Below are 13,575 nucleotides of genomic sequence, written 5' to 3' on the forward strand. Positions count from 1 at the left end.
TCCGAGCACACTCCGTAGGTAATTCCGTTTATTTCCTGTATTTACACAAAATTACACAACTGGGACCCCCCAACCCAACAGCGGGGCTGGGCAGGGGGAGCAGCCTCCAGCTCCGGCCTTTCCCTCCTGACAGGACCGGGGGGTGGATGGATGGATCCATGGATGGAGGGATGGATGATGGATGATGGATGGATGGAATCCATGGATGGATGGATCATGGATGGATTCATGGATCAATGGATGGATGGATGGATCCATGGATGGATGGATGGCTCCATGGAACCATGGATGGATGGATGGGTGGATGGATGGGTGGGTGGATGATGGACGGATGATGGATGAATGGAATCCATGGATGGATTCATGGAACTATGGATGGATTCATGGATGGGTGGGTGGATCCATGGATGGATGGATGATGGATGGTTCCATGGATCCATGGATGGATCGATGGATGGTTGGCTCCATGGGTCCATGGATGGAAGGATGGAACCATGGATGGATGGATGGATCCATGATGGATGGATCCATGGATGATGGATAGATCCATGGATGGATGGCTCCATAGAACCACGGATGGATGGATGGATGTATGGATCCATGGATGGATGGATGGATGATGGATGGATCCATGGATGGATGGATGGATGATGGATGGATCCATGGATGATGGATGGATGATGGATGGATCCATGGATCCATGGATGGATGATGGATGGATCCATGGATGGATGGATGGATGGATCCATGGATGGATGGATGGATGATGGATGGATCCATGGATGATGGATGGATGATGGATGGATCCATGGATGGATGGACCCACTGCTGCTGAGATCCGCTTACACCCCAGCCCCATCCCGGGAGCTCCCCCCAGCTCTGCCCTGCCCGGGGCAGCTCCGGGACGGCTCCGTGCTCTCCTCCTCCCATGGACACACCTCGGAGCTTTTCCTCGTGTCCGAGCCGGGCCTGGCAGGCGCTGGAGCCTCTCCAGCTTCCCAAGGACAAACCTCGGCCAGGCCAGTGCCGGGGCTGGAGCTGCTGCCCACCCCTGGGTGCTGCACGCCGGGCAGGAGCCGGCACAGGGGCCTGTGCTCGGCTTCCCCGCGGGATTTCCCCCTGGAATTTTCCAGAAGTGTTGGAGACACGGCGCTGGCTCCTGGCTGTCCCATCCCTGCTGGGGAATCTCTGTGGGATCCCTGTGGCTGGGAGATTTCCTCCTCTGATCCCATGGGCTCTGCCGCTTCCCAGGGACAGATTTCAGATTTCCTGCTCTCCGTGCTGTCGGATTTCTTGGATGGCTCCTTCCCCACTGCAGTTTTCAGGGAGAGCTCCTCCGTGTCCGGGCTCTCCCATGGACAGATCGATTCCCTCTCCCTGCTCCCCTTCTCCAGAGCTTTGGAGGCTTGTTTTCCTGGGACTTTCTCCTTTCCTGGAGCTGTTCCCTTCTCCAGCTGAGGTTCAGCCACTTCCCAGGGACAGATCTCGGCTTTGTCACTGGATTCAACCTCCCAGGGACAGATCTCTGCCTTCTCCGAGCTCTGGGATTTCCCCGAAGGTGCTTTGGGCACTGCTGAGCTCCCAGTGCGGGGTTTGGCCGGAGGCTGCTCCATGTCCTGACTCTCCCAAGGACAGACGGACACTCGGTCTCTGCTCCCCTTCTCCAGAGCATTTGTGGCTTGTTTTGGGGGGAGTTTCTCCTTTCCTGGAGCTTTTATCTTCTCCAGCTGAGGTTCAGCCACTTCCCAAGGACAGATCTCGGCTATGTCACTGGATTTAGAGTCCTGAGACTCCCATGGACAGATCGATTCCCTCTCCCTGCTCCCCTTCTCCAGAGCTTTGGTTGCTTGTTTTGGGGGGAGTTTCTCCTTTCCTGGAGCTGTTCCCTTCTCCAGCTGAGGTTCAGCCACTTCCCAGGGACAGATCTCGGCTTTGTCACTGGATTTAGAGTCCTGAGTCTCCCAGGGACAGATCTCTGCCTTCTCTGAGCTCTGGGATTTCCCTGAAGGAGCTTTGGGCAATGCTGAGCTCCTGATGTGGGGTTTGGCCGGAGGCTGCTCCATGTCCGGGCTCTCCCAAGGACAGACGGACACTCGGTCTCTGCTGTGCAGGGATCTCTCCGGGCTGGCCAGCGCTGCCTGGCGCGTGATGCGCTTGTCCCCCTTGGAGCCCCCAGCAGGGACCTGCTTTGGCTGCTGGGAGGGAGGCTCTGACACTTCCCAGGGACAGATCTCGGCTTTGTCACTGGATTTAGAGTCCTGAGTCTCCCAGGGACAGATCTCTGCCTTCTCTGAGCTCTGAGATGTCTCTGGAGCTGCTTTGGGCACTGCTGAGCTTCTGGTGCTGGATTTGGCCGGAGGCTGCTCCGTGTCCGGGCTCTCCCATGGACAGATCGATTCCCTCTCCCTGCTCCCCTTCTCCAGAGCTTTGGTTGCTTGTTTTGGGGGGAGTTTCTCCTTTCCTGGAGCTGTTCCCTTCTCCAGCTGAGGTTCAGCCACTTCCCAGGGACAGATCTCGGCTTTGTCACTGGATTTAGAGTCCTGAGTCTCCCATGGACAGATCTCTGCCTTCTCTGAGCTCTGGGATTTCCCTGAAGGAGCTTTGGGCAATGCTGAGCTCCCAGTGTGGGGTTTGGCAGGGGGCTGCTCCATGTCCGGGCTCTCCCATGGACAGACGGACACTCGGTCTCTGCTCCCCTTCTCCAGAGCATTTGTGGCTTGTTTTGGGGGGAGTTTCTCCTTTCCTGGAGCTGTTCCCTTCTCCAGCTGAGGTTCAGCCACTTCCCAAGGACAGATCTCAGCTTTGTCACTGGATTTAGAGTCCTGAGACTCCCATGGACAGATCTCAGCTTTGTCACTGGATTTAGAGTCCTGAGACTCCCAAGGACAGATCTCAGCTTTGTCACTGGATTTAGAGTCCTGAGACTCCCATGGACAGATCGATTCCCTCTCTCTGCTCCCCTTCTCCAGAGCTTTGGAGGCTTGTTTTCCTGGGAGTTTCTCCTTTCCTGGAGCTGTTCCCTTCTCCAGCTGAGGTTCAGCCACTTCCCAGGGACAGATCTCGGCTTTAACACTGGATTTAAATTCCTGAGACTCCCAGGGACAGATCTCTGCCTTCTCCGAGCTCTGGGATTTCCCTGAAGGAGATTTAGGCAGGGATTTGGCTGGGGGCTGCTTTCCTTTTTCTGGAGCTCTGGATCCCACTTTTTCCTCCCCCTTGGAAATGTCCCTCGTGTCCTGCCTCAACCTCTCTTTCCCCGACGGAGCTGCTGCCTGTTCCCACGGGCAGATCTCGGTTTTTGGGCTCGGCTCATCCTCCACCTCCCAGGGACAGACGTTCGCCTTTTTGCTCTCCGTGGTTCCAGCCCGCTGGGATGAGGGTTTGGCTAGAGCTGGGGGTTTTCCTGCGAGCCCCATCCCAGGCTGTTCCACACCTTTTTTGGGGGATTCCTGCCCCTCCTGCTCCTGCGGAGCCCCCTCTGTGTCCCAGGGGCAGATTTCTGCTCGGACCCTCCTTCCCTGCTCCCGGCTCTCCCACGGGCACACCTCAGCCCTGCTGCCCTCCGCTTGCTCCGGGGCGGCTTTCGGCACTTCGGGTGGTTTTTCCATGCCCGGAGAGCGCTGTGAATCCCCCTCACTGCCCTTCCCCGGGCAGATTCCTGCTTTGGAGCTGGAATCTCCCCGCGTTCCCCCAGGACTGAGCTCTCCCTGCGCGCTCCCTGCCCCGCTCCAGCTCCTTCCAGTCTCGGGCTGGCTGCTCCCCTTTTCCAGCGCCTTGTCCGGGCTCTCTGGGCCCCCCCCGTCCTCCCGGGGAGCGATCGCCTCCTGGCGCAGCAGGGCTCCCCTTCCTGCCGGGATTCCGAGCGCTCCGGGCGGACAAACCTCAGCCCGCGGCTTGGTCCCCGCCGCGCCCCGCACGCTGCCGGGGGAGAGCCGGGCTCTGCTCGGGGTGGGCTCCGCAGGCGGCTGCTCCTCCTCCGGGTGGTCCCGGGGCTGGACGGATCTGCTGGTCCCCTGGAGCTGTTGAAGTGTCCCTTCCTCCGCTGTGAGCCCAGGACCGTCCTGCCCCAGATCCGCTGCGGGAGCCTCGTCCCCTTCCTGGGGCTGTACCCGTGTCACCTCCGGGGGACATCTAGCTCCTTGCTGGCCAGCGCTGGGTGGCTCCAGACCCCCAGCAGGACCCGCGTCCCCTCGGGCAGCGCTGGGCTCCTCTGCTGCTTTGTCCCCATGGCCTGTCCCCGGGGCCAGGCTGTCCCGTTGTCCTCCTGTCCCGCTGTCCCCCCAGTCCGCGGCTTCCCCGGGGGTGGCGGCGTTGTTGTTGTGCTGGAGGGCGGGGACCTCGAGGCTCTGCCCGCTCCTCTCGGGGCTTTTGGCAGCGGGCTCTGGGCTGACCCCCCCGAGGGACGCGGCCGAGGCCTCTGCCAGGCCGGACTTCTCCCTCCTGCTGCTCCCCCTCTTCCTGAGGCTCCCCTCGCTTTTCCCTTTCAGGATGCTCTTCCCCCTGGAGCGGTTGAGGGCTTTGATGGCGAGTCCCAGGCTCCGGAAACTCTTCTGGGGAGGCGGTTTGGGGCCGGGGGTGGTGGCCTCTGTGTCACCGGGGGTCCCGGACTCTGCTGCCTCGGCCGCTTTTTGTTTCCTGCTCAGGATCTCGTCCTGGACCAGCTCCCAGGGACAGATGTGTGCCGAGGTGGCGGTCAGCAGCCTGCCCTTCCCTGCCCCTGGGGGGGCCGCGCGCTCCGGATCGTCCCCAGCTGTCCCCTGCGTCCCTCCCGCCTGTGCCGGGGGGCCCGGGGGTGGCTGCGGACCGTCCCCGAGCGTCCCCGAGCGCTGCAGGCTCTGGTAGCGGACGGGGGGCGGAGGGGGGGTTTTCTTCACCGTCACCCTCACCCTCCTGGGCGGGTGGGCGCCGTCAACGCTGACGCTTTTGATGGGGGCGTAGGTGACACGTTTGTGTCCCCTGGCATCGCCCAGCGGGGCCGCGTCCTCCTGCGAGCCCCTCTCGGCGGGGCTCTGCGGGGTCGCGGTGCCGCCGGGGACCCCCGGGGCCGGCTCCGAGAGGTGGCGGCTGCCGGGCCACTGCTCACGGGCGGCCCTGCGGGCGGCCAGCAGCGCCACTTCCCGAGCCCCGGCGACAACGCTGTGCGACTTCTGCAAGGGCGGAGCGCGGCCCGGGGGTGGCTGCCAGTGCCCCGCCAGGTTTTGGGCGCTGGCCGATTTGCACAGGAGCGGGGCGGCGTCCAGAGAGTCGCTGTCCGATTGCTCCGAGTCCGGCGCCGCCGCCGCCGGAGGCTCCTGGGGCGGGCTGGGGGTGCGCGACCCTCGGCGGGGCGGCCGCGGGGGCCCCTCGGAGCTGCGGGATTTGCGCAGGGCTGAGGAGCGGCGCCGGGAGCTTTCGTCCCGCATCCTCAGGCCGGTCCCGCCGGCATCCACGAGCCGCTTGGCCGAGGAGCTGCGGCGGGACAGGGTCCCCGGGCGGTCCCCGGTGCTGCTGCGGCGGGACAGGGTCGCCGGGCGGTCCCCGGTGCTGCTGCGGCGGGACAGGGTCGCCGGGCGGTCCCCGGTGCTGCTGCGGCTCTCGGCCAGCTCGGCCCCGCTCCGGCGCAGGATGGAGCGGACCAGGCTGCGGCGGGGGCTGCGTTTCTTGGCCAGGTGCGGGTTGTTGGTCGCCATCCGCCACGTCTTGTGCACCTCCAGCTGCCGGTAAAGCTTCTTCAGCTCCTCCTGCGCCGCGGGCGGGGACGCGGCAGAGAAAAGGGAGAGAGGAGAGCGCCTACAGCGGGGGATGCGGCCGGGACAGCCCCGCCGAGCCCCGGGTTGTCCCCGTGTCCCCAAAACCCCCCTCGCTGCCCTGAGGACGCAGCGGGGTTTGCCCACCCGCCTGGGGTCACCCTCGTCCCCTCCCTCTGCTTTGCGTCAGGAAAAGATTGCGAAAGGCACCTCTTACTCTGCACAGCTAGCGTCAAAAGAAGGTCCTGAGTGTGCCACCCACCCGAATGTCATCGGGGTCGAGACTGTGCTCGCTCCAGGCGGACGCGATGCTGCTGTTCATGCAGGAGCCCGAGCGCCGCATGTCCAGCTCGTCCTCGTACACCTCGGCCGTGATCTCCTCCCGCAGCGGCGAGCCCGTGTGCAGGAACTGCGCGGGGACACGCAGGGGAGTCACCCGGGGGTCCTGTCCCAGCTCCCCGAGACTCTGGGGTGAGTGTTAGTGATGGAATCGTGGAGTTGTTGAGGCTGGAAAAGCTCTCCGAGGTCAGCGAGCTCAGCTCTTCCCCCAGCGCTGCCCCACGTCCCCAAGCGCCGCATCCACACGTTCTCGAGCACTTCCAGGGGTGGGGACTCCACTTGTGCCAGTGCTTTCCATGAGAAATTTCCCCAATATCCGACCCAAACCTCCCCTGGCCCAGCCTGAGGCCGTTCCCTCTCCTGTCCCCGTTCCCTGGGAGCAGAGCCCGACCCCTCCCCGCTGTCCCCTCCTGTCAGGGACTTGTGCAGAGCCAGAATGTTCCAGAGCTGCTTCTTCTCCTGGCTGAGCTCCCCCTGAGCCTCCTCTGGTGCTCCAGCCCCTTCCCCAGCTCCGCTCCTTCCCTGGAATACCTTGGGAATGAAGAGCAGGGCCAGGGTCATGGTGATGGTGCCGTGGGTGTGAGCGAAGAAGAGCAGCAGAGTCCAGTCCGGGTGCAGCGAGGGGACAATCAGGAACCTGGAAGGGACCAGGGGGGCAGTGCCAGCCCCCTCCCCACCCGGCCACCCACACCCTCCCCACCGCGGGGATCCCGAGCACTTTCCTTTGGAGATCCCAAACCCTTCCCAGCTCGGGATGGTTCCTGAGCATCCCGTGGGGTGGGAACTTGGATTCCCGGCCCTACCTGACGGCGTGGAAGGCGGCGGAGACCATGAGCTCGTTGTGGAGGGCGATGCCCAGGTAGCGGGGCTCGTGGAAGGCCGAGGGCACGGCGCGCGTGGCGTAGCACAGGAAGCTGCCCCACAGCAGCAGCAGCATCTCGGCTGTGGGGCAGAGCGGGACAGAGCCTCAGCAGCCACACCCAGCCCCCCCCGGCAGCTTTTTGGGGGGCTCAGCTGCTGCCCAGCGCCCGGGTGATGTCGGAACGTGCCGGGTCACAGCCGGGTCTGGAGCGTCCCCCAGCATGGCCTTCCCAAAATTTGGGATTCAACGCCTGAGCCAGGGGATGCTCAGGGGGGAGAGGCAGCTGGGACACCCCAAACCCTCCTTAAAACCTCCAGGAGGATTGGAGGGACTGAAAGGGAATGAAAGCCCCACATTTATGGGATGGGGTCCTGGGGCTGTGGGACCCTCAGGTCCTTGAAACTTCCAGGTGGATTAAATGGACAAGGGAGTGAAAATGATGGGATGGGATCCTGGGGCCGTGGGGACCTCCAGGTCCTTGCAGCTTTCAGGAAGATTAAATGGACAAGGGAGTGAAAATGATGGAATGGGGTCTCAGGGCTGGTCCTTGCAGCTTCCTGGTGGATTAAATGGACAAGGGAATGAAAGCCCCTCGTTTATGGGATGGGATCCTGGGGCTGTGGGACCCCCAGGTCCTTGCAGCTTTCAGGAAGATTAAATGGATAAGAGAGTGAAAGCCCCACATTTAGGGGTGGGGTCCCGGGGCCGTGGGGACCCCCAGGACACATCGGGGGCCGGTCTCACCGATGACCATCATGTAATCCCAGCAGTCGTGGCCGCAGATGGAGAAGTGGAGGCCGCGGGTGGTCTGGGCACGGATGACCAGCGGGATGTTCTTGCGGGCGTTCTCCAGCATGCCGATGGTCCAGGCGGCCAGGAACCACAGCACCAGGAGCAGGATGGGCGCCAGCATCCGCAGCACCCGCCCGCTCGACACGTAGGGAGCGTGCTGGGCCGTGCGGGACAGGAACACCTTCAGCACCCTGCCAAGGGGCGTGGAGGGTGAGACCCCCGCCCGTCACAGTGAGACCCCCGCACTGAGACCCCCGCCTGTCCCAGTGAGACCCCCACACTGAGACCCCTGCCCATCCCACTGAGCCCCCCGCACTGAGACCCCAACCCATCCCAGTGAGACCCCTGGCTACCCCAGTGAGACCCCAAGCTGTCCCAGTGACCCCCTACCCCATCCCAGTGAGAGCCCCCGCTATCCCACCGAGCCCCCAGCCCATCCCACCGAGCCCCCAGCCCATCCCACTGAGCCCCCAGCCCATCCCATGGAGCCCCCAGCCCACCCCAGTGAGCCCCCAGCCCATCCCAGTGAGCCCCCAGCCCATCCCACGGAGCCCCCAGCCCATCCCACCGAGCCCCCAGCCCATCCCAGTGAGCCCCCAGCCCATCCCACGGAGCCCCCAGCCCATCCCAGTGAGCCCCCAGCCCATCCCACCGAGCCCCCAGCCCATCCCAGTGAGCCCCCAGCCCATCCCACCGAGCCCCCAGCCCATCCCACTGAGCCCCCAGCCCATCCCACGGAGCCCCCAGCCCATCCCACTGAGCCCCCAGCCCATCCCACTGAGCCCCCTGCCCAGTGTGGGCTCTGGATGTCCCGACCCCCCTGCCCTCCCCACTTTGGGGGTCCTTAGCACCCAGACCTTTCCCTCAGTGGGGGTCCCGAGCCCCCAGCTACCTGTAGAGCTTGAGGGTGATGGTGCCGTAGACGATGGCGAAGCCGAGCATCCTCACCCAGCGCAGGATGATGCAGCGGAAGATGCTCGGCTTGAAGTACATGATGAACACCTGCAGCGGCGGGAGAGAGGGATCTCGGGCTGGATCCCGGCTGCCACAGCCTCGGGAAGCACCAGCTTTCCAGGCCAGCCCCGTGCCACCCTCCCCCATGACCCTGCAGCACCCGCTGCAGCTCCTGCGGGAGGGGAGAGTGGATTTGGGCAGGGATTAATTCCCGCAGCCAGCGGGAGAAAAGGGATTTGGTTTTCTGAGAAGGTTTATACGGGCAGCCCCCAGGGACCGTGCCAGCAAAATTAACAATTTGGTGGAGCCGTGCCCGTGCCCTGCTTGGGGCAGCTCCATCCTGGAAACCCTTCCCAGCCCTGGGGACAGCTGGGACACTCACGGGGAAGTAGAGGAGGAGGGACCCGAAGAGGATGGTCTCCAGCAGGATGATTCCAGACGTCCGGATCCTCTGCAGGGATAGAATCGTGAGGGCGCAGCCTCGGGGGGATGCCAGGGTTTGGGGGGGACACGGGGACACCTTGCCTTGCTCCGTCGGAAGTGGTAGGACACGAGCATGCTGAGGAAGATGGCCAGCATGCAGCAGGCCTGGCACGACAGCACCGCTGCCCGCAGCACCTGGTCCTCCTGGATCAGGCAGGGAGTGTCGTCCTCACAGGTGGCACAGCCCGGGCGGCACGGCCGGCACCCCAGGCGGGACCCCCCGTCTGTCCCCGCCACACCTGGGGACAGAGCGATGGGTGGGTGGGATCAGAACATCTGGGTGGGAACAGAACATCTGGGTGGGAACAGAACATCCCGAGTGGGAACAGCTCATTCCAGGTGGGATCAGCACATCTGGGTTGGATCAGCACATCTGGGTGGGATCTGCACATCTGGGTGGGAACAGCACATCTGGGTGGGATCTGCACATCTGGGTGGGAACAGCACATCTGGGTGGGATCTGCACATCTGGGTGGGAACAGCACATCTGGGTGGGATCAGAACATCTGGGTGGGAATGGCACATCCCAGGTGGGCTCAGCACATTCCAGGTGGGATCAGCACATCTCAGGGCACCCCCCACACCAGGGCACGTGCCCTGTGTCCCCAAAGCCCCCCGGCCCTGGCCCCCAGTGCTGTGTCCGCGTGGGGACAACGGGGACAATGGGGACCCACCTGCCCAGGCACCGCTGGCCACTCCGCCGGCCCCATAAAAACCCGGCTTGCACCTGCACAGGTACCTCCCGAGGACGAAGCCGCGGCTCTCCTGGGGGACACACTGAAGGAGACAGCCTGAGACACGTCCCCCACCCCCTGCCCCCCCCCCGTCCCCAAATCCCCCCGCCCCAGGGGCTCCAGCAGCCCCCAGCTCAGGGACACCTGACCCCACACCATCCTCCCCCACAGCCGTGAGGAATCAGTGGTTAAACATTTCAGAATTAAAAGCCAAAGCTTGGCCCCAAATCCCTCCCTAAAACCTAAATGGACACCTAATGCAGCCGAGCGCCCTAATCCTGCCCGGCCGTGACGGCAGCCCCGGGCCTGGCCCCGCTCCCTAATCCCCCGCGGCCGCATCCAGCCCCGAGCGGGCCGCGCTCCCGGGCATTGTTGTTCCCTGGAGGGATGCCCGGAGCACAGCCCGGCCCTCTGCAAGGCATCGCTGGGCAGGAAACAGGAGCTGGCGACGCCTTTCCCTCCTGGGAACAGCTCTGGATGGGACCCCCGAGGTTGGGGGGCTGCGGGGTTCGCTCTGCCTGGGGGTGCCAAGCCCCCCTCGGGCTCCGCTGTCTCGCCCCCCGGGGTGGGGTGATGCTGTCCCCGCCGTCCCTGCGGTGGCCGGGCAGGGAGCAACCGGGTCACACGGCGGTGGGGAGGGAAGATTTGCACAATAAACCTCTCGCCGCGGTGCGAGAGCAGCTGAGCGAAGCAGATGGATCGGGAGAGAGGATAAAGCTCAGGCCGGAGGGAGGGACGCGGGGCCCGGGCAGCCCTGGGGGTGGTTGGGTGCGGGGTACCCCGGTCCTGGCGGGGTGCGGGGTGCCAGGGGCCGGTACCTGGCTGCTGTTGAGGTCACAGCGATGCGTGTCCGAGAACCAGCCCGGCCCGCTGGAGCACTGGTCGATGGCCACATCCCGCAGCTCCACGTCCACCCGCACGACCCCCCTGTGACCAGGGACGGGGTCAGGGCAGGGGGTGGCGTGGGGCATCCCTGTCCCCCAATCCTCCCCGTGCCCCCCACCCGAGCCCCAGCGCTGTCTCTGGGCCAGCCGCGGTGGAGCTGGGGCACGGGGGGGACAATGACAGCGGTCAGCGATGTCCCCAGAGCCCCGGACAGGGGACAGCTGTCCCTCGGAGCCGTGTCTGGGCTGGCTGGAGCCGGGGCAGGGGCAGAGGCAGCAGCTCCTGGGTGTGAATTCCCTCGAGAGGGGTTTTAATGCAACCCATCGGGAAATGGGGGCCGCCGGGGCGCCCCCCACGTGCCCCGCGGGACCAGCGCTCTCCCCTGGGGTCTCCAAAGGGGACACGGATTTCCCCTTGGAAATGGGGCCGTGTCCCCGCTCTGGGACTCCTGCCCTCCCCAGCGCCTCCCTCTGTGGCTCCTCGCGCAGTGGTGACCCCCCCAATCCCGGGGACACCCCCAGCTCCCAGGAGGGGTCCCAGCCCGGCTCACCCACCCCCAGCGCGGCAGTGTCAGGGGGGTGGCAGCGCAACGTGGGCAGCACAGGGGACACCGAGAGGGGACAGGGATCACCCCCGTGCCTGGAGATGTGTAAAAACACCCGCAGGCACACTCAGAGGGACACGGGCAGGGCGCTGGGCACACCCCGGGCCGGGTGACACCTCCAGCTGCACCCCCAGCACTCACACACAGCCCCCCCAAACCCCTCCGCGCTCCGCTTACTTGAACTCGGGGCTGAGGTCCGGCTTGAGCCCGTAGAAGGCGGAGGAGAGCGTGACCGCCCAGGCGGGCAGGAACCGGCCCTCGCGGCACTCCAGGAACGGCGGGGACCAGCGCACGTGGCCCGGGTCCCCCACGTAGCTGTCCCCCCGCTGCCACTTGGGGGTCTCCAGGCTGCGCAGGTCATTGCTGAGCACCCGCTTGCGCAGCGCCGGCGCCCGCTGCGACTTGAGCGCGTTGAACCACTCGTTGTCCCAGCTGAGGTTGCCCAGGCTGGGAGCGGAGTTGGAAACGTCTTGCAGCAGGATCTGACCGTCCCCCTTGGTGGCCTGCAGCATCAGCCGGGGCTTGGGGGCCAGCGGGTGGGCGTCGAGGGCCAGCACCGCCCTGCGCACCCACGGGTGCCCCTCGGCCAGGCTGCGGACCAGCGCCTGGTACCACTCCACGTCCTCGGCCACGCTGGCCTCGCGGATGTCGTTGGTCTGGAAGAGCATGTTGAGGAAGTTGGCGGCGTGGGCCAGCGCCTCGGGGGCGGCTCGCAGGGCTGCCCGCAGCGCCGGGGGGGGCCCGGCCCCGGGGGCTCCGGTCGCCACGGCCCCGCTGCAGTTGGCCCGGGCCAGGCGCTCGGCATCGCCCGTGCGCAGGGACGCCAGCGCTGCCGCCGAGCCCTCGCTGCCCCCCGCCGCTCCCGGCTCCAGGGTGGGCGCCCAGGAGGATGAGGGGGCCGGGGCCCATCCCGCCGGCCGCGGGGGTCTCTCCTGCGGGCGCTGCCCCGCCGTGAGCGCGGCGATCTGCGCCAGCACCGCGTGGAAGCAGCAGAGCAGCGGCCACCGGCACGGCCCCATGGCTCAGCGGAGCCCCCCGGCCCCCGGCGGCCCCCCCGGCCGGCCCGGGGGGCGCATGGCGGGCAGGGGCCCCCGGGCTGCCCGGAGCCGGCCCCGCGCTCTGCCGCTCGTTCTTCTCCCTCGGCGATGCCGGAGCAGACGTCACCGGCTCCAAACCGTGTTCAGCGGCTGGCGCTGCCCGGAGCCCCCCCCGCCCGCCCCCGCGCTCCCGCTCGGGCCGCAGCGCTGCCCGGAGCCCCCCGGTCTGAGCCCCGTGGGGACCCCGCACCCCGAGGGGACCCCGCGCTCCGGCCCCTCGGGCCGGCCGTGATGCAAGCGCATCCTGATGGGAAGCCATGGCAACGGGAACGGGAATTTTCCTGCCCGTATCTCCCTCCCCGCGGCCCCGCGGCAGCCGGGGGGAACGGGGCGCCCGCGGGATCCCCGTATGGTCCCGGGATCCAACCCCGCAGTGCCCGGCCGTGGGGTGGGAATGGGGGGTGGCATCCACGGGGGGTGTCCCTGTGGGGCCGGGGGTGGTGGGTGGGGGTCAAGAGGAGGATCTGAAGCCCACCCCCCACGTGTGATGTCCTGCGCAGCAGACCCGGGGTGCAGAGGGGAAACTGAGGCACGGGAGGGTGCTGACTTTCCTTGCTCCAGCCTTAAGCAACGATGACCTTCCCCAGCCCCAGCCCGCGGGGGAGCGTGGGGAGAGCCGGTCCCCGTCCGCTCCGCTCCGGTTGGGACGCGCTGCCCGCCAGAACTGGGCAAGAACCGCGCAGAGCTGGCGGTGCGAAGCGCCGCGTGCCCGTGCCTCAGTTTCCCCCACCGCATCCCCCGGTCCCGGCGCGGGGGATGAGTCCGGTGGGTCACGGCTGGAGCTGCGTGCCCGGGAGCCCTCGCTGCCCCCCGGCCCCACCATCCGTGACCCCCCCGCCCCGTGGCTGCCGGGACCGCCGGTGGGTGCCGGGGTTCGGAACCGGTCCCGCCCCTGGGTACTGGGGGCTCGGAGCGGCTCCCGGTGCTCGGAGCAGGTCCCTCCGTGGGTACCGGAGCAGGTCCCTCCGTGGGTACCGGAGCCACCCGTGGGTGCCGGTGCCGCCGGTGGGGGGTCGGAGCGGTTCCCGGTGCTCGGTGCGCGTCCCCGCGGCCCCTCCACGTGCGGTCGGGGGGGGCCGGGGGGCCCGGCCCCCCGCAC

The 13,575-nt window shown here is 66.3% G+C and overlaps 1 protein-coding gene across 1 annotated transcript; it reads right to left on the reverse strand.

Annotated features, from left to right (window-relative positions):
• Window positions 1-11: 11 nt before the first annotated feature.
• On the reverse strand, window positions 12-12,398 carry GPR179 (G protein-coupled receptor 179). The gene is made up of 12 exons (XM_088068058.1): window positions 11,557-12,398; window positions 10,709-10,817; window positions 9,831-9,933; window positions 9,199-9,395; window positions 9,056-9,124; window positions 8,612-8,721; window positions 7,672-7,910; window positions 6,869-7,007; window positions 6,597-6,702; window positions 5,989-6,135; window positions 5,539-5,720; window positions 12-5,484 (listed from the first exon to the last, which is right to left on the reverse strand). Exons 1-12 carry the CDS (start codon window positions 12,396-12,398, stop codon window positions 843-845), a joined length of 6,885 nt encoding a protein of 2,294 aa, XP_087924184.1. The 3' UTR covers window positions 12-842.
• Window positions 12,399-13,575: the final 1,177 nt, after the last annotated feature.

This window comes from Pseudopodoces humilis, chromosome 29 (assembly GCF_049639895.1).
Source record: "Pseudopodoces humilis isolate 2021_Gansu_Grassland_sample_001 chromosome 29, ASM4963989v1, whole genome shotgun sequence".
In the NCBI taxonomy this organism is placed as follows: domain Eukaryota; kingdom Metazoa; phylum Chordata; class Aves; order Passeriformes; family Paridae; genus Pseudopodoces; species Pseudopodoces humilis.